The following is a 19,183-nucleotide window of genomic DNA, read 5'->3' as shown; positions in this document are numbered from 1 at the left end:
AAGGGAAGGGAGGAAAACCTTTGAGACCTCAAAATCCACCACATGCTAGACAAACTGGTTGTGTTCAAACTTAATGCTGGTCTGGAGACCTCTATGGGTTGTAAGGGACCAAAGTCTGTTATACCCGTTAGGAATGAGGTGACGTTCTTGGATTTGACTGTGCAGCTGTGTATCTTATCTACAGCGGCAGGCGTTAGTTTTTGTGAAGGCGACTGAATGTAGGCCTTATTATTTATTTGGTTTGCTAACAAGGTTTTCCTGCTCCAAAAATGGACTGTAGGAATGAGCCTTTGGGAATGTTGCCCCTTTCCTAAATGCTCTTTATGCAAGCTACCTTTAGTGCCGTATTTATACACTTTATAGTCATAGTCCTAAATTTCACCAGTCGTGGTAAACGTTTTTTTTAATTCCAGCACCTGAACAAGACCTATAAATGCAACGTGCCGCTCGTCCTCATGAACTCGTTCAACACCGACGAAGACACACAGAAGGTCATCCGCAAATACAAGGGTCTGAAGCTGGACATCCACACGTTCAACCAGTCCTGTCACCCGCGTATCAACAGGGAGTCTCTCCTGCCTGTCGCTAAAGATGGACATGTTCATAATGATATTGAAGCGTAAGTGTATTTTATTTTGTCCCACTGCTGGGCAAAGGCCTCTCTCTCTTTCTTCCACGCGTCTCGGTTTAAGGCAATGTTTGGCCAATCTTTTCGAAAGACGTCAAGATCGTGCTGCCATCTCCTTCGCGGTCTGCCGTCACGCCGCACTATGTTTGGGTGGACACCAAGTGGTCGGTAAGTGTATAATGTATATTTTTATTCATCCGCAAATATTATGGCTTAAAGCTGGTTATAATCATACTTTTGACCAGTCCTGCCACTCCTGCCATCCGGTGTAATAGATTTCACTTTAGATTAACCGTTTTGTTTCCAGCTGGTACCCACCCGGTCACGGCGACTTTTACGAATCCTTCCACAACTCGGGACTCCTCCAGAAGTTCATCACAGAAGGCCGCACCTACTGCTTCATTAGTAACATCGACAACCTGGGCGCCACTGTCGACCTCAACATACTCAACCTGCTGCTCAACCCCAATCAACAGTCTGTCAACGAGTTCGTCATGGAGGTAAGAAATAAGAATATTTATTCGTTTAAGTAACTTCTGCGTCATCAATAATAATGATAACCTGGGCGCCACTGTCGACCACAATATACTCAACCTGCTGGTCAACCCCAATCAACAACGAGTCTGTCAACGAGTTCATCAAGGAGGTAAATTATTGAGTTATCGAATTATTTGATGAATCAGTGCACAGTGAAATCCTTGACTTGATTTAATTTAATTTGATATAAGTACCTAAGCTTTCGTTGTAATTTTCTTTTGTGAATATGTGTACCTATGGACTAAAGTTGCCTGAAATAAATGATTTAATTTAATTTAATTTAATGAGCCCCTTCGATCGATATTCTTTAGGGTTGATTTATTATTATAAATGGGCTTACTCTTGGCCACACACTAGCCAAAGGCAAAGACGTGGCCTACGATGGAGTGAGACGATGAGAGAAGATGACTGTTCACCCTGGAGTTGAAGGTTGCCGAGTTGTATGAGTTCGGAAACAGCCGCCGGCAAGGAATTCCACTCCTTGGCAGTGCGCATAAGAAACGAAGAAGCAAAACGCTTCGTGCGAATTCGCAGAATATCCACCAAGTAAGGATGGAAACCGGTCGTGTGTCTAAGAGTCCGATGGTAGAATGGGGACGGTGGAATAAGCTCGTAGTTTTGGAGGGTTTTGATACCAAACCCTGATTCTGATGACCATAAATTTTCTTCTGAGTAATTATGAATTCTAACACGATTTATTTTTATTTTAGGTCACCAACAAAACCAGAGCCGACGTGAAGGGAGGCACCCTCATCCAATACGAAGACAAATTACGCCTCCTCGAAATCGCCCAGGTTCCCAAAGAGCACGTGGACGACTTCAAATCAGTCAGCCAGTTCAAATTCTTCAACACCAACAACCTGTGGGCCAAACTCGACGCGATCCAAAGGGTCGTCGAACAAGGATCGCTAAACATGGAAATCATAGTTAATAACAAGCATCTAGGCGATGGTTTAGACGTCATCCAACTCGAAACCGCTGTAGGAGCGGCCATGAAATGCTTCGAAGGAGGAATAGGCGTGAATGTACCTAGATCAAGATTCTTACCTGTCAAAAAGACTTCAGATCTTTTACTCGTCATGTCCAACTTATACAGCTTGTCCCATGGGTCTCTAGTGATGTCGGAACAGAGAATGTTCCCGTCCACGCCGCTGGTTAAGTTGGGAGACTATAATTTCGCGAAGGTGAAGGAGTTTTTGAACAGGTTCGCTACGATACCTGACTTGATTGAGTTGGATCACTTGACGGTGTCGGGAGATGTCACTTTTGGAAGAGGAGTTTCTTTGAAGGTGGGTATTATGTATTTTTTTTGGTTGTATGTAAATGTTGTTGTGCGTAAATGCTCGATAAACTTTGAAAAAAATCGGATTGTATTCTGATTTATTAAATTAAGTATCTTATAATACAAAATCAATAAGGAAAACGTATATAGGCGAAAAAATCTTAAACAATATATTTGAAAAATAATAACCGGGTGGTCTAGAAGTAACGACCTTGTAGGCTGAAGATCCGAGTTCGATTCCCGGCTTGACCACCGTTGGACTTGGTGACTTTTTCTCTCGCGTATGGTAACTGTTTTAGTTTACAATAACAGCCCATTTAATTAATTAATCCAACCATAATATAATCCACACATCTGATCTGCAACTACAAATATTTGTCTGCTTATAAAATCATGATTGTTTTTTTCTTTATTGTAAAGATATACATTTACATACCTATAATTATTTATTTCAGGGTACGGTAATCATCATAGCGAACCACGGCGACCGAATCGACATCCCGTCGGGAGCCGTACTAGAGAACAAGATCGTATCTGGCAACCTTCGCATCCTGGACCACTAAACGTACAGACCGCCTTTTCGGCACCAGAGACCTAAGGAAGGCTCATTTCTCGAAGGTACAAGTTACAATTTACAAGTGGTTGTCAATGTCTAATAATATGACAAGTTGGAAAGAGACTTCTGCTTGTAACTTGTAACTTTCAGTTTTGAGAAATGGGCCCCAGTTAATTATATAAACTGTCTATCGTACAAGCATCGATTTATTTAGGACAAATTAATTTTTAATCTGTTCGTCGTAAATCAGTGATTATTTGTATTTCTGCGTAACTATAAACAAGAAAAAATGTAGATATGCTTTCACGAACGATTTGTGAACGCAGGCTTTGCCAGATCTAGATTACTGATGTGCCAACGGCAAGTTTCCAACCGAAATTTAACACATAAATAACTCTGAAACTTCCTTTAATTTTGTATGGAGATTAAAACTTTCCATTTCATAAATTAAATTTCCTATATTTCTTGTGAAACTTTCATGAAATTTCCAAGAACTTCTCACTTTTTTTGGAAAGTTTCCGCAACATGCACATCAGTAATCTAGATATATCTTTACAAAACTGATATTTTAGAATATCTTATTACTTATCGTTTTATACTTAATTCATTTTCATAATGAAAATAAGGATAATATGGATTCGTTTTATGATATTCGATTCGACCGAAAAATAACTTTTTAGCATACTTCCAAACGTAATATCAGGGTTAAGGGCCAGTTGCATCAAACATACTGATGTGCCGACGGAAAGTTTCCAAAATTCTGAAATTTTCACATAGGAAAACTTCGGAAACATTCCATACTTTGTATGGACAATTGTATGGATGGAAACTTTCCATTTCATAATTTTAAATACCTTTTATTTTTCGTGAAAGTTTCGTGAATTTTTCAAGAAATGTAAGATTTTTTTGGCAAGTTTCCGCAACTTGCACATCATTAGTCAAACACAGAGCAGACACATCGACGTCACGCATTAGAGGTCTGTGGAACTTTCCATACAATACAATTAAGCGAACGTTTTGACGGTGACATTTTGGTGCAATCGACCCTTAGACTTCTGTCAACATTAATAAATGTATACAAAAAGTGTGTGTAGTGCGAAAAGGGTTTCCTTCGTATTTTTCCGGCAACGTTCGTATTTGTCATGCTAGTTCAGTCGACGTCAGTACGTCTTGTAGGTACTGAGACTGACTGAAATAGCATGACACGTTCGTACGTCCGTAACAATACGAAGGCAAATATTTTCGCACCACATATGTAGTGTAGTAATATATTCCCCATACCCATAACGTATTAGAGATTATAAAAGATTTTTAACTGCAAAATACGTCATTTTTACAACTAGTCTGTAGGTTACTAACTGCGAAATCATGATTCATACTACTTTTAGTGTTAAGTACAATATGTATATAGATATTTTGTAAATTTGCACTAATTAATTCTAATATTTGCTCAGTAAAAACGTATTTTGCAAGTTAGTGGATAGGTACCCCTATATTTATGCTGACCTTATCTTTTTTAGGGTTCCGTAGTCAACTAGGAACCCTTATAGTTTCGCCATGTCTGTCTGTCCGTCCGTCCGTCCGTCCGTCCGTCCGTCCGTCCGTCCGTCCGCGGATAATCTCAGTAACGGTAAGCACTAGAAAGCTCAAATTTGGTACCAATATGTATATCAATCACGCCAACAAAGTGCAAAAATAAAAAATGGAAAAAAATGTTTTATTAGGGTACCCCCCCCTACATGTAAAGTGGGGGCTGATATTTTTTTTCATTCCAACCCCAACATGTGATATATTGTTGGATAGGTATTTGAAAATGAATAAGTGTTTACTAAGATCGGTTTTTGATATAAGTAATATTTTCGGAAATAATCGCTCCTAAAGGAAAAAAAAGTGCGTCTCCCCCCCTCTAACTTTTGAACCATATGTTTAAAAAAATTAAAAAAAATCACAAAAGTAGAACTTTATAAAGACTTTCTAGGAAAATTGTTTTGAACTTGATAGGTTCAGCAGTTTTTGAGAAAAATACGGAAAACTACGGAACCCTACACTGAGCGTGGCCCGACACGCTCTTGGCCGGTTTTTACAACTAGTCTGTAGGTTACTAACTGCGAAATCATGATTCATACTACTTTTAGTGTTAAGTACAATATGTATATAGATATTTTGTGAATTTGCTCTAATTAATTCTAATATTTGCTCAGTAAAAACGTATTTTGCAAGTTAGTGGATAGGTACCCCTATATTTATGCTGACCTTATCTTTTTTTAGTCGATAAAATCGCATTATATCTTAAGCTTGCATAATATCTGTCCATATGTATTATAGATACTGTTCATCGCCAAAAATACTTTTTCACGTTTTTTAACAAGTTTATTTTTAAGTTTTTTATCACAATAGTTTTAAACAAATGCTGTATTTATGGAACGGCTGGAATGGCTTGTGGAACGGGCCAGCAATGTTATTATGTTATTTTATTTTTGTACTGTAGTTTAGAGTTGTATTTGATGTGTCATTGATAGTTTGAGATTGTTGTAGTAAAACTGTTGAAAAAAATATGTTTTTTTTTTTTCAAATATTTCTTCTATCTTTTGAACCATAATATTTTTAAGAAAATGCGTATACATACTTTTTACCGTAATTTTTATCACAAACATAGTTAGGAACTACTAGAGATTGAGTGTCATTATAACGACATTGTTTGTGGCACAACGTGGAATAAGTATTTTTGAAGAAAACTCAATATTAAAAAAAGTATAATATAAACGTTTATTTACAAATTCTTATAAGTATTAGGTCACTAACAATTACAAATTTTCCTGAGTCTTTTATATATAATGGTCACTCACTTTTATAATTGTCGTAATAGGTACCGTATAAAAATAAAAACACGAGTTTCAAGATATAAGACTTCTAGTTAAATTAGGCATATTTATCTTGTCTGAGTAAGTAAGTAAGTTAATTGTTAGTTAGGGACAACAAAGTAAATGACACACACCCACCTAACATAACTGCACAGCAACTTGACGGCCCTGACCTTAAAATTTTTCACGTATCAAGTGAGAATGAGAAAGAATTATTTTTTATATGAGAAGGTGGAAATATAAGCTTTTATTGCAAGAAGTCTCTGTAGCTCAGTTGACAGGGCGATGGGCTAGTCGTGACTTCTATTCTGGTTCGAACAGTCGATATTTCCACTTCTTAATTAATTTCTAAAAATAAGTTTGGTTCCTGGGGGGTTACCATGACGTGCTAAAGCCGTTCAGTTTAGGTTGAGAGAGAGGGACGGAGCTATGTAACTGCTATAGCTGTGTCCCTTTCTCTCAACCTAAACAACGTCTTTAGTACGTCATAGTAACCCCCCTGCTAAGATATTGATCTGGCTAGTCAACTTGACACTAAACTCATCGCTCCTGAGACGGCAGCGAAGCCCGCGCTCAGCAGAGCTATGGAGCAGAGCGACGGGTAGTGAAACAGGCACCCCCCGTTGGCTGTGTATGCGCAGCTTGTCAACAAAACCTATGATATTGATCTGGCTAGTCGACTCGACACTAGACTCAGCAGAGCCATTGACCAGAGGGATGTGTAGTGGACCAGGCAGTCCCCGTTGGCTGTGTATGCACAGGTTGTCAACGAAATGACTAGCGATATGTGAGTGGACTGGCTGTGTATACACAGCTTGTCTAAAAATGCTATGATATTGATCTAGTTAGACGACTTGACACTAGACTCAGCAGAGCCATTGACCAGAGGGATGTGTAGTGGACCAGGCAGTCCCCGTTGGCTGTGTATGCACAGGTTGTCAACAAATGCTACGATATTGATCTGGCTAGTCGACTCGACACTAGACTCAGCAGAACCATTGACCAGAGGGATGTGTAGTGGACCAGGCAGTCCCCGTTGGCTGTGTATACACAGCTTGTCTAAAAATGCTATGATATTGATCTAGTTAGACGACTTGACACTAGACTCAGCAGAGCCATTGACCAGAGGAATGGATAGTGAAACAGGCAGCCCCCGTTGGCTGTGTGTGTATAACAGCTTTTCTACAAATGCTATGATATTGATCTGGCTAGTCGACTAGACACCAGACTTAGCAGAGCCATTGACCAGAGGCATGGGTAGTGGAACAGGTAGCCCCCCCTGGCTGTGTATACACAGCTTGTCTACAAATGCTATGATATTGATCTAGCTAGTCGACTTGATACTAAACTGAGCGCTCCCGAGACGGCAGCGAAGCCCGCGCTCAGCAAAGCCATGGACCAGAGCGACGGGTAGTGGAACAGGCAGCCCCCGTTGGCTGTGTATGCGCAGCTTAAGTCTGAAAATTAAAAAGTTGTTGAATTAGTCGTGGGAAAAGAAGGCATCCTTTTTGGTGTTTATATTTTTGTCAGACATTTAATAAACTGCAGCAGGTATGCAGGCATGGTCGCGCGATAAATGATAAATCATCCGGCCGTCCCTATCGCACTTACAAATAGTGCCGAAAAGACGGCTTGACGTTTTATCATTTATCGCGCGACCATGCTTGCCTGCAAAGTTTTCGATTTTAAAATTTAATTATGACGCCATATTGCGTAAGAGACCTACTCCTGCGCGGTTTCAACACTGCTGTAGACGTCCGTCGAAAGTCCAGGAAATTTCAGTCGCTTCCTTTCGATTGCAGATTTATTACCTACAGCTTAATAGCTCATTCTAGGCGCACTAAGCGTAGCTGTTGCTTCTATCTATAAAAAGGAACTGGTAACATCGGTACTCACGGCTGATCAGCATGTAAAGCAAGTATCCAGGAATGTGGGAGAGGAGAGCCGTGACCGCGAACGAAGTCCCCAGGGCCACGGCTTTGTCGACAGTCAGCACGGAGCGCACGATTACCATGCCCTGCATTAGGAGGGCGGCTCCTGCAATGTAACATATGTTAGAATCAAAGTACAACTGTGAACTGACTCTAATATAAACGAAGTCTATACAATACATGTATGTCAAAACCTTCTTATCTTTTTGACAAACTTTCATTTTCTCAAATGCAAGAGAGAAATGCCACCCGCCTAATCTATCCCCGTCACAATTCGGCTAGCTTTCGTGGCAGCTTCCGGTATGCTGCCACAAAATGCTGGAATAATATTCCTCCGCCAGTAAGAAACGCTCCGTCACTTATCTCATTTAAAAATAAGTTAAAACGTCATCTGCTCACTCTTCAAGCTTCTCACTCCTAGTCGTCTGTGTCTATTTGTTCATTTATGATTTAAAGTTTTGATTGTGACTCATTTATCTCTCTTCCCACACCCCAGTTTACCTGTGTAATAATATTTCAATATTCTAATTTTGTCTCATGCCAGTCTATATTTTTAAATTAATGTCTTTTCTGTCTGGTGCTGTGAAATCATACTTTAATATGTTATTTTTATTTCATATCATATAAGTCTAAAGGGTCCACTGAAAATCAGCGTCGTGGCACTATGTGCTCCGACACATGCTGAGTGGCATCCTTTTTGGAACAACAATCTGTACATTTACCACTTATGCAACTGCCAAGATGTAACGTGTTGTTTCGAATAAATTTTATTTCATTTCATTTCACATAAGTATGTAAGATAAGATCATCGCTATAAAAATGAATTGAGATTACATGCGATTTCAAAAAATAGAAAAGCGAAAGCTAATAATATCTTTTTCCTTTTGCTTAAATCCGTAATCTCCTTCAACGCTCTTCAAGCAGCTTGGATGGTGCATGCTTAGCTTCTTCTTCGTGTAAATTGCTTTGCCACTTCAAGTCCTCGAGGAGCCTTTAGGATCTTCTTCAGTACACGTTGTTGAGCATCGGGGACACTCTCTCATGTGTACTGTGGTTTGAGGGACGCCACAGTCACAAAATATATCTCCTTGTCGCCCAACCCTTCATTTCTGGAGAGGATCAACTACTTAATGCCATTTTATGCTGGATGCTTATCTTGATTATGTGACGTGGGAGGTAACCAATATGAATGGCGAGACAAAGTTAAGGTTCCCACCTGCCATAGACAGCACCAGCGCGAAAAGCAGCTGGTATACTTGAAGACGAGGGCGCAGTCGGCCAGAGAGCAGGCCCCGCGAGCAGCGCGACACCGCCGCATAAACACTCCGAGAACAAACTGCAAAGAAGATCATTTTTTGTTTATGGCGCAATCACACCTGATAGACGCGTCACTTGTTATAACTAGATGTCGCCAGTATCCTTGGTACTGTAAGAGAGACGGCCTATAGGTGAAGGGCATCCATACATTTAAACCACACTTTGATTCAATATCTTTTTATATTTTTAGGAGCTAAATAACAAGCGTTCACTCTCAATCGCTGCTTCTATCTGAATGCCCCCGTCAAGTGTTCGTTCTCCTTGACGTTTTATCTATTATTCTCAATTCAAATCAGGGACTGCCAGTCAGCAAACATCAAAATGCTGTAAAAGGTTTCATTCCGTATGTGAAACCTTTTACAGTACAATGACTCAAGGGCCTATTTTAGACAGCTAGCTAGCTTTTACGGCCCAGCCACAAGTCATACATTGGAGCGAGACACAGCGATGGGACTTTTCATAGCTTCCGCTCACCGCTTCGCGCTTAGACCAATGTCGTGGCCGGGCCGTTAAGTATAGTCTTAGTTTTCATATAATTATGTAAATATGTTCATGCAAATACAGAGTATTTCTTTGATGCTGAAGGCCAGAGATTTTGTTTCAGGATTGTAACAAACAATTGCACCCTATGGACGCATCGCTTGTCGCACTCATGGGGATGATGGGGACCAAATTAAAGATGAAATAGTCAGGTGACTTTTCGTAGAATCTCATCTTTTCTATATTGTAACTTTTAGTCTGGTATTTGCCGATTTACTGTTGTCGTCTTGGATACCTAGGCCAAGTGACTCACCTTTTATAAGCCAGCAAATGGAAAGATTGAGCGCGGATCCAACTTCGTACCTAGGGGGAGGGGGTCACGTGGTAAAGGCACAGTCCCCAGAGGGGGGGGGGGGGGGTCACGTGGTCTGGAAACTTACAGGAACCCGTTGAGATCCTCAACCTGTTGGCAGCCTGCGAGGCAGGGCGAGAAGTAAGTGGTGGTGGTGTTGATCGTGCAAACGGGGCTGAAGCCGTAACTGTCAGCTGAACACCTGCGAAATAAAAATATTGTTAAGATATTCCTGAGTCAGGGCATTCTTGAGCATATGAACTTCTTCGGCTTCGACTTCTGTTACCCTTAAATTACATACATACATACATACAGTCACGCCTGTATCCCATAAAGAAATGGCAGAGCACATAGAAACTACTCGTTCATATGCCACCTTGGCAAATAAGGGGTTGAAAGAAAACGAAACTGAGGCATCCCTCACTTAAATTGCATGTTGTAAATTAGAAAGTGTATCTTGGTTACTTCGCATTAGCCTAGAAAGCTTATGACCACCAAGGGCACAGCAGTCCCTGTCTCCAAACGTACTAGACTAGTTCTCATAGAACATGTCCAAGGTTGAATTACAACCTTAGATTTTTCTTACCCGCATTGCATACTGCACACTGGCAGTCCGTACTCCGCATTGCTGCCAGCTATGTCCCCAATGTTGCAGCTCAGAAAGCTGATAACCCAAGGGGACAGCGGTGGCGATAGCCACAATAGACAACGAATACTAGCTCCCATTGAACTTGTCCAAGGTTGAAACATTTTGGATTTCCCTTACCCACATTGCATACTGCACACTGGCAGTCCATACTCCGCATTGCTGCCAGCTATGTCCCCAATGTTGCAGCTCAGAAGGCTAATAACCACCAAGGGAACAGCGGTGGCTATAGCCACGATACCACCGACGCGCGCCGATGTGGTTGCCTTCACGCCGTCGCTCCGTCGGCCGGAGAAACGGGTGCGGAATATCTGGAAACGTAGACACGCTCTAAATTTTATTATTTTATTTTACCTAATTATTATCTCAAGCGAACTGGAAGACCTATTCTTTGGTTCCAGAACGTCTCTTCCTCAATTCTCCTTTAGTGTAAGAGTGTGTAGACATGTGGAGGGAGTTAGGGTCTAAGTGTGAAATTGTGACTAAGTATGTGGAAAAAATTGAAAATCCCTTGCACTGCTGACTCTATAAATCATAGATATGTTTATTAATGTGATGAAAAAGCAGTTATTCAGCACATTATAAAGTAACTACTTATAATGTTTTATATTGATGCACTTACCATGACAAAGAAGACGATGACCAAAGTTCGGAAAATATTGGTGACTTGTCTTGAAGCGCGCGGGTCCTGTCGTTTGGTCTCAATGTGGAATTGAGCCTGAAACATATTGATTTACTTACTTTAGCTTTCTTAAACTAACTTAAGTCCAAAGGTAAGACAGAATACTCCATATCCAGTATACCTGAATACCAATACGATCTATGTCCATTGGTTTACGTGACTATCGCGCCTCCGCGCCACTTAAATCTTTGCCGCTTGGAACCTCTTTACAATTAGGCGCCTATAACGGCCGTCGCTCTTGTTCTACCCTACTTTCGGCCCTGGTATCTGGTATGTAGAGGTGATTCTTAAATCATCATAAGGATGTTTTTAAAGGTCTCATAATTTAGAGATTTACATGATTAGCAGACCTCGACAATGTCGTCATCAAATCGCACGAAGCCGAACACAGCGGCAGAAAGGAAGGCAAGCGCGATGCTCTGCACCACCACTATCTTATTGCGGAGCACACGACATAGTGTTGAGAAGAATTCTGAAACACACAAGTATAAACGGACCCATCTTATAAAAAGAACAGCGTGTTGGAGGGTTATCCTGTGGCCGTATCATGGACGTGATTTGTCACTTGTCATATCTTGCATCACTTTCTCACTTACATACGTGTTAGAACGTAACAAACATGGTGACAAATGATAGCCAGCCGTCCAGCCCTGCTGTCCTGCCCAGCGAACATCTACGATAACAGTCTCCAATGAAGATCTACGGGACGCAAACGACAAAGACACTGTTTTAATTCACATGTCCTTTCGTATCCTCTCTTGTGTGTCCATGATCAGCCATTAGTATTCTTATCTGGGGCCTATTTCACACTAGTGACAATTGCCTAATCAAAAAGGAAATTGGCGCTGAGTAACAATTTCGTATTTCGTATTTCTTTATTTGCTGAATATGGGTTTACAAAGATGTACAATAAAATATAGTTCAACCATATCCTGCTTGGAGTAGCATGCAAATTTAAAGTAGGTCTAGCTGCACTATAACACATCAATGTTACTTATCAACCCAGAAATAGTCATAGAATTGTTAGTTTCAAGTGTCATTGTCACTGTGGTCAAATAGCCCACTGGATAGACGCACTGACTTCAGTAAACCTACTACGTACTACCAAACTAACAAATTCTACCGCTAACTATAATATTTCCTACTTTATTTACTTCCACAGTTCTCTTCTCACATTTGGAATACAACAGACTCACCTTTATTGATCATTTCGCTGTCAACACCCTTATTCTGGATCTTGCGTTTCGGGAACAGAGTAAAAAGTATTGCAAACATGATGGTCAGCATGCATAGTGACAGGTGGGCGTGCCACCACTCATCCCTAGTGGAAACCGGGGTCAGCCAGTTCACGCCGTTCAGGCCCAGGGACAGGCGGATCGTGATCAGTATTCCTGGAAACACGTTATTTGATTAACTTTCGTAACCAAGAACCCAACTGGTGGGCATTTGTGAGCTTTGCTCAGAACCCGCTGGGCGGGTTATCGACAAGTGGGCGGTCATAATATAAATTACAATCGGGTAATTTTTTGTCTGGCAGTGAATGTGTACAACTGTACATTTTCAACATTTAAATTATTTTTTAGAAGCTAGTTTGTTGATCCTACCGGCTGCGCCATAAAACTTATTGAAAAATTAACTAACATGGAAACCATCACTGATTATTAAAATAAATACATACATACAATCATGCCTGTTTCCCAGAGGGGTAGGCAGAGATCACGGATTTCCATTTACTAGCATCCTGACCACTTTCGCTTCACAAACTTTCATAACGTTTCTCATACACGCTCGTCGGTTTCGAATACTTCTGACCCGCCTTTTTGAAATATTTCCCCGATTTGAACAAGAAAAGTTCGCCTAGGTCTTCCACTTCCAACTGACCCTTCCACTCTTTTATTAAAATAATGCTTATAACAATTGTAATGTATGTACATGCCATCATAACCTACCCTATATTATAATCAATGCACACACAATAAATATTGACAGAGTATGATACTTAGAACAATATTTTTGGTTCTTGAGTGAGGGTTTTAGATCATTGATGGTCAAACTTTTTTTAAAAGCGCCAAAATAATATAAAAGAATTTTAGAGGCAGGCCAGATTTACACCAAAAATGCATTTTAACTACAGTGCTGGCTACATCACACACTATTTTAAAGGACCGGTGGCGGGCCAGATGCAATCCTTTCTCGGCCTTTTGTCAAGCCTAGTTAACCACATTGTACCGATTTGAAATATCGGTAAACAGATAGTAACTTACCATAATGGTACGCTCCATGCTCAGGCTCGTGATCATCTACATAGACAAATCCATGTGCGAACAGACTCAAACGCGCGAGCACACAGAACGCGGCAGTCAGGCACAGCATGGCGACTCGAGGGATCCAGGGATCGTCTTCGACGGTTTCTGTGCTCTTGTAGTATGATGTTATTTCTTCGCCGCCACATAGCTCTGTAAAGAAGAAGAAGATAAACTCGAATGTATCATGTAGGTAGTGTATGGTACATAAAGTACCTACACATGATGCAAAGAAAAGCTGAAGAATTGAAAATTTATCTTCCTACTTAAACCCAACAATTGTGATTAACTGAGCCACTTTCATTGCTTAAAACGTACTTTTTTTTGAACTATAATTAAGTAAGTGACTGTAAGCATAGAGGAATAAGTAAGGGAAGAGTTGTAACTCCAACAATTGCGAGTTATTTGTATTAATTCTCGTCAACCACGCCAGCGTTTATCATTGCTACTCGACAAATTAAAAAATGTAATATTAAAACGTTTATACTTTATTATAAGGTTGAACTAACTGAAAGCAAATACTATTGTAATATTAGCTAAAAATTGTTGAGCAATAGACTTTTTGTTCGTCGTGACATCTATTGACAAGTAGCAGTACTGATATTGACATGACACTACAAATAACTCGCAGATTACACACACCTCTATGCTGGGAACACATACACGGTAAACACACAAGTAAATGACTCGTTACGTCACCATTGTCACCAGTAGCTAGAATTGACCACAGACCTATCATTTCGCTTACGCTTATCCTACTTCCATGGAATTGACATGTTCGGTCTCACCAACGGCTCTCACGTGATGGTCACTCCACCACCCGTGAACCCGAGACAAACATCATAACATATAACTCAATGACTCAAACACTACAGTCAGGTTTGCTCAATAAAATATATGGCTTACCCACTGTGGAATCAACAGTATTTTCAAAAGGGAAGGCGAGTACAATCAGGCCGGCGGCAGCGGTCACTGTTAGCCAGAAAGACAGCGCAAAGTTCTTCCTGGCCTGGCCACACCACGCGATGAACGCGCCCAGACCAAACTCCACTAAGCCAGATCCGATGGTCACCCAGTCTGAAAATCCATACAGAAATAATTTAGGTAGTTTAATTTAATATTTTTCTGTTGTGACAGACTCCATCTATTCGAACTTATTTTTATTTTGCCTTTTCGTTCGCCTTTGACAAGCAGAATAACTGACATTTGCTTTCACGTCATATTGAATATCATCAATTTATCATTACATAAACGTTGTTGAGGGAATTAAGACTTAAAATACTTATATAAAGGAAGGGTGGAAAATTGAATATTTAAATAAAAAGGATCCAACGAAGCAGAATGCACGTACTTAGTAAGTTGGCGACCGCCGCCACAAGGGTTAAGTGCTATGGTGCAATACTGTGAACTTTGTGTGAAGTTTATGAAATAAGTTAAAGGACAACGCAGGCCTCGAAACGTCGGAGATTACTTTTAATTAATAATCGTGGGTTATAAATCTGTGTTTCTTACCATGAGTGGTCTCGGGTACATGGCCCAAGGCAGCTTCTCTCTTGAGAAGCAGCGTGATGTTGGTGTCCAGAAGCACTAGGATCAGCAGGGTGCCCTGAAGTAATAGACCGAAGAACGGTATCGTCAAAACGTATGTGCTGAGAAGGTGCCATAACTTCAGGATCGGCTGCGGGCCACCTGCAATCAGAGGTTAGAAAGAAGAAACCATGAGATTAATTTCATGTTGAGGCTGTTATGGAAAAGCTCCTTATTGATCACCAGCAGTAAGTACTCCTACCCTTTTACCTACCAAAATGGCACATACTTAAGTATTTTTCTAATAACGCGTTTAAGTGCATTTTCACATTATGCGATCCGATATCGGATGTAGGAGCGACCATAATTTAAGCCGCCATATTTGATATTTGCCTTTAAAATCCTTATCCAATAGGTACCTATCGAATGTAAAAACGCACTAAAAAGTTTGAATAATTCAAATCAAGGTATTCAGGGTCAAAGCCAATCATTTAGGTAGTTAAAAGTGTTTACCTTAGGTAATTTTTGATAAGCGGATTTTAGATAATGAATAATTAGACTTTTATCGATTTTGTTTTGTCACAGGGGGCAAGCACGTGTTTTTAGGGTTCCGTAGTCAACTAGGAACCCTTATAGTTTCGCCATGTCTGTCTGTCCGTCCGTCCGTCCGTCCGTCCGTCCGTCCGTCCGTCCGTCCGCGGATAATCTCAGTAACCGTAAGCACTAGAAAGCTGAAATTTGGTACAAGTATGTATATCAATCACGCCAACAAAGTGCAAAAATAAAAAATGGAAAAAAATGTTTTATTAGGGTACTCCCCCTACATGTAAAGTGGGGGCTGATTTTTTTTTTCATTTCAACCCCAACGTGTGATATATTGTTGGATAGGTATTTAAAAATGAATGAGGGTTTACTAAGATTGTTTTTTGATAATATTAATATTTTCGGAAATAATCGCTCCTAAAGGAAAAAAAAAAGTGCGTCCCCCCTCTAACTTTGAACCATATGTTTAAAAAATATGAAAAAAATCACAAAAGTAGAACTTTATAAACACTTTCTAGGAAAATTGTTTTGAACTTGATAGGTTCAGTAGTTTTTGAGAAAAATACGGAAAACTACGGAACCCTACACTGAGCGTGGCCCGACACGCTCTTGGCCGGTTTTTTTGTATTTATGATATACACGGTTTATACTTAAGTATTTATATAGGTATGTACGAAATTTTCCCAGCATTCAGAGTGGGTGCTGTGTCTTAGGTTCGGTAACACGTTGGTAACAAGTTAACAACACTTCTAGAGTGGCTAGCTACTATAGACTATGGCTACTGCTGTAGGCTGCTGCTTGCTATAGGCTGGCTTAATGTTATACAACAATAAAAATATTTTGTTATTGAAAATGTAGAGAGAGAAGCGGACAAGGTACTTGCACAAACTTTTTTTTTTAACTTTATTACACAGTAAAAGTTTAGTACAAAAGGCTGACTTAATGCTACATGACATTCTCTACCAGTCAGTCAAACTTTATACTTAAACTAGCTTTTACCCGCGGCTTCGCCCGCGTAATAAAAGTATTCATTAAGATTTTCATTTGGATCCGTAGGGACCGTAGGTTTCTCTGTAGGTATATTTATCTGCGATTATTTCGATTGCACGTAAAGCTAGGAACACACTACGCGGACGTCAGTCGTGAATCGACCGCGGACGGGAATCTGGACAATGAAATTACACATAACCGTGCAAACTATCGGTCGACGGACGTGGACGTGGCCTTGAGCGCATGGACGTCCGATCGAAATCTGGCTCGCTGGATGTTTTGTTCCGTGTACACTGATCGGTCGCGGTCGTGGTCGATTTACGACGGACGTCCGCGTAGTATGTTCCTAGCTTTATACTTTTGCTTGCAATGATTGTAGAAATATTACACATCGACCACAGCGTAGGTAATTCTATATACGCTGGGGAAACCTTTATAAACATCCCACATAGCCCGTATTTCGACACTATGATCGGTGGGTTAAAAAGTACTTTTTTCTATTATCCCTTACAATTTTTTACATTTTGCTTATACTTATCGCAAACGTAATCTTCAAGCAAGCAAACAACGATCGTCTTAGAGCACATTGATTGTAAGAGACCGCCGACCAATTATCCGTATCCCTCTAACGATACCCATATCCGTATCCCTAACGCTATCGCTATCGCTATCGCTAACGCTATCGCTAACGCTATCGCTAACGCTATCGCTATAGCTATCCCTATCGCTATCCCTATCGCTTTCCCTATCGCTATCCCTATCGCTATCCCTATCCCTATTCCTATCCCTATCCCTATCCCTATCCCTATCCCTATCCCTTATCAAGATGTTTAATGATATAACACTTTAAGTTCTCGCGCTTTGTACACATATTTAAAGTCACATACAGGTCGAACGCGATTAATTAACATTATTTTTACCTTTTTTCCCAACGTTTCGATTTAAAGTCACATACAGGTCGAACGCGATTAATTAACATTATTTTTACCTTTTTTCCCAACGTTTCGGCCACGTTGCACTGGCCGTGGTCGCGGAAGACTGACGTCCCAGCAAAATGTCACCGGAGATGTAAACAACACAAAACTACCCGATATTAATTTATATAAATGTTCGGGGTAGACAAATAAATATAATCTACCCGCTTTTAGTTAATGTTTATTTCCCACCATGTTTATTTTAAAGGTAAAAATAATGTTAATTAATCGCGTTCGACCTGTATGTGACTTTAAATATATGTTTAATGATTTCTTATCAAGTGCTAAAATATAAAGTTTCATGGTTTTATCTTTTAAAATTAAGAAATACCATACAAACTTTCAACCTCTTTTTCAACCCCTTCATCCCTTTTTTTCGAAATAAAAAGTAGCCTATGTTCTGTCTCAGGGTCTAAAGATTGTCTGTTCCAAATTTCATCAAAATCGGTTGCGTGGTTTAAGCGGGAAAGCGTAACAGACAGACAGACAGACAGACAGACAGACAGACAGACAGACAGACAGACAGAGTTACTTTCGCATTTATAATATTAGTATGGATTGTTTGTAGGTATCAAGCGTATCATCATTGTTTCTTGTGCAAGCAAATAAAACAATTTGCAGCTCATAATAAATCGATTCGATGATTAGTTACAGCATGCCCATACATACGTATTTAGCCCTTAAACATATTTCAAGATTCATGTCAAAGAGTTTTGTTTAAACACCTCAACAACTTTGATTTTAACTTGTTATTTCATTGAACGCTATTTATTTCACTATATTAAACAAAAGATAACACTGTCCTACTTACCAGTCGTCATTCTAACCAAGTCACTTCACACCACTTCAGTTGCTATTCCTATTTCACACTAGATTCTATCTAGCATGGATAGGATCCTCAGTAACGTAGGTATAACTGACAACCCCATGTGCAGAGCGTGCATGGAACCAGAAGATAATAAAATCTTTATTTTGGAGTGTAAACAGGTAGAAGTATTTTAGAGGAACAGGTACCTGGGAAAAAAGAGGAAAACTTCAAAAACTTTTTTTCTAAAATAGGTAAATTTAATGTTTTTCCTACTCAGAATCACGAGCCCTTTCCATCCTACTAGGCGGAAAGAGCGTCCCAAATGTGGAAAGTATGCAAAATAATAGAAAATTTTGGGACCATTTTTTTGTCTCTTGTTTTTAATCCTAAATCGAAAGTGCTCGTGATTCTGAGTAGGAAAAGCATAAAATTTACCTACCTTAGAAAAAATATTTTTGGTGATTCTTCTCACAAAAATGCCCACTTGCGTACGCCGAACACACTGAAAGAGGTATTTAGCAACCTGCTGAAAACACTCCTAGGTTTAGTAGAAGAGCTCGTTTTACACGCAAAATAGACACAATGGTTGTCGACTTGCGGAAAATGCCCAATATGACTAACTAACTAGGATCTACACTACACATGAGAACTGTCACATCACAACACGTTTGTTTTCATGGAGATTTGTCGCTGAATTGAGTTTATCGAACCTTATCGCCATATCGGGAGATAACGACGATCGGTAACTAATGTGTTTCGCCAATTC

The 19,183-nt window shown here is 40.0% G+C and overlaps 2 protein-coding genes and 2 long non-coding RNA genes across 7 annotated transcripts in view; 2 read left to right on the top strand and 2 right to left on the bottom strand.

Annotated features, from left to right (window-relative positions):
* LOC125232123 (UTP--glucose-1-phosphate uridylyltransferase) overlaps nucleotides 1-3,730 on the top strand; it is a 34,400-nt gene extending 30,670 nt beyond the window's left edge. For all 4 annotated transcript variants that reach the window (XM_048137761.1, XM_048137745.1, XM_048137770.1 and 1 more), the window contains 4 exons: nucleotides 414-619; nucleotides 936-1,128; nucleotides 1,876-2,454; nucleotides 2,903-3,730. In XM_048137761.1, the coding sequence (XP_047993718.1) occupies nucleotides 414-619; nucleotides 936-1,128; nucleotides 1,876-2,454; nucleotides 2,903-3,010 (1,086 nt within the window). In that variant the 3' untranslated portion in view covers nucleotides 3,011-3,730. The remainder of the gene's footprint in view (nucleotides 1-413; nucleotides 620-935; nucleotides 1,129-1,875; nucleotides 2,455-2,902) is intronic.
* A 92-nt stretch (nucleotides 3,731-3,822) lies between these two features.
* On the bottom strand, nucleotides 3,823-5,328 carry LOC125232146. Its single transcript, XR_007177710.1, has 2 exons — nucleotides 5,257-5,328; nucleotides 3,823-4,509 (listed from the first exon to the last, which is right to left on the bottom strand). It is a non-coding gene; the product is annotated as an uncharacterized LOC125232146 (long non-coding RNA).
* On the top strand, nucleotides 4,275-6,800 carry LOC125232151. Its single transcript, XR_007177711.1, has 3 exons — nucleotides 4,275-4,353; nucleotides 5,101-6,625; nucleotides 6,679-6,800. It is a non-coding gene; the product is annotated as an uncharacterized LOC125232151 (long non-coding RNA).
* Nucleotides 6,801-7,162: 362 nt separating this feature from the next.
* On the bottom strand, nucleotides 7,163-19,172 carry LOC125232113 (solute carrier organic anion transporter family member 1A6-like). The gene is given in 15 exon segments (XM_048137733.1): nucleotides 7,163-7,321; nucleotides 7,761-7,901; nucleotides 9,012-9,053; nucleotides 9,056-9,103; nucleotides 9,106-9,131; nucleotides 10,033-10,146; nucleotides 10,711-10,901; nucleotides 11,213-11,308; nucleotides 11,623-11,744; nucleotides 12,469-12,663; nucleotides 13,537-13,728; nucleotides 14,482-14,652; nucleotides 15,088-15,264; nucleotides 18,421-18,623; nucleotides 18,853-19,172. Coding segments are annotated over 14 exon segments (1,671 nt in total). The 5' UTR covers nucleotides 18,431-18,623; nucleotides 18,853-19,172; the 3' UTR covers nucleotides 7,163-7,175.
* Nucleotides 19,173-19,183: the final 11 nt, after the last annotated feature.

This window comes from Leguminivora glycinivorella, chromosome 1 (assembly GCF_023078275.1).
Source record: "Leguminivora glycinivorella isolate SPB_JAAS2020 chromosome 1, LegGlyc_1.1, whole genome shotgun sequence".
NCBI lineage: Eukaryota > Metazoa > Arthropoda > Insecta > Lepidoptera > Tortricidae > Leguminivora > Leguminivora glycinivorella.
Note: the sequence above shows the minus strand (reverse complement) of the source record. Positions and strands in the feature narration are given on the sequence as shown.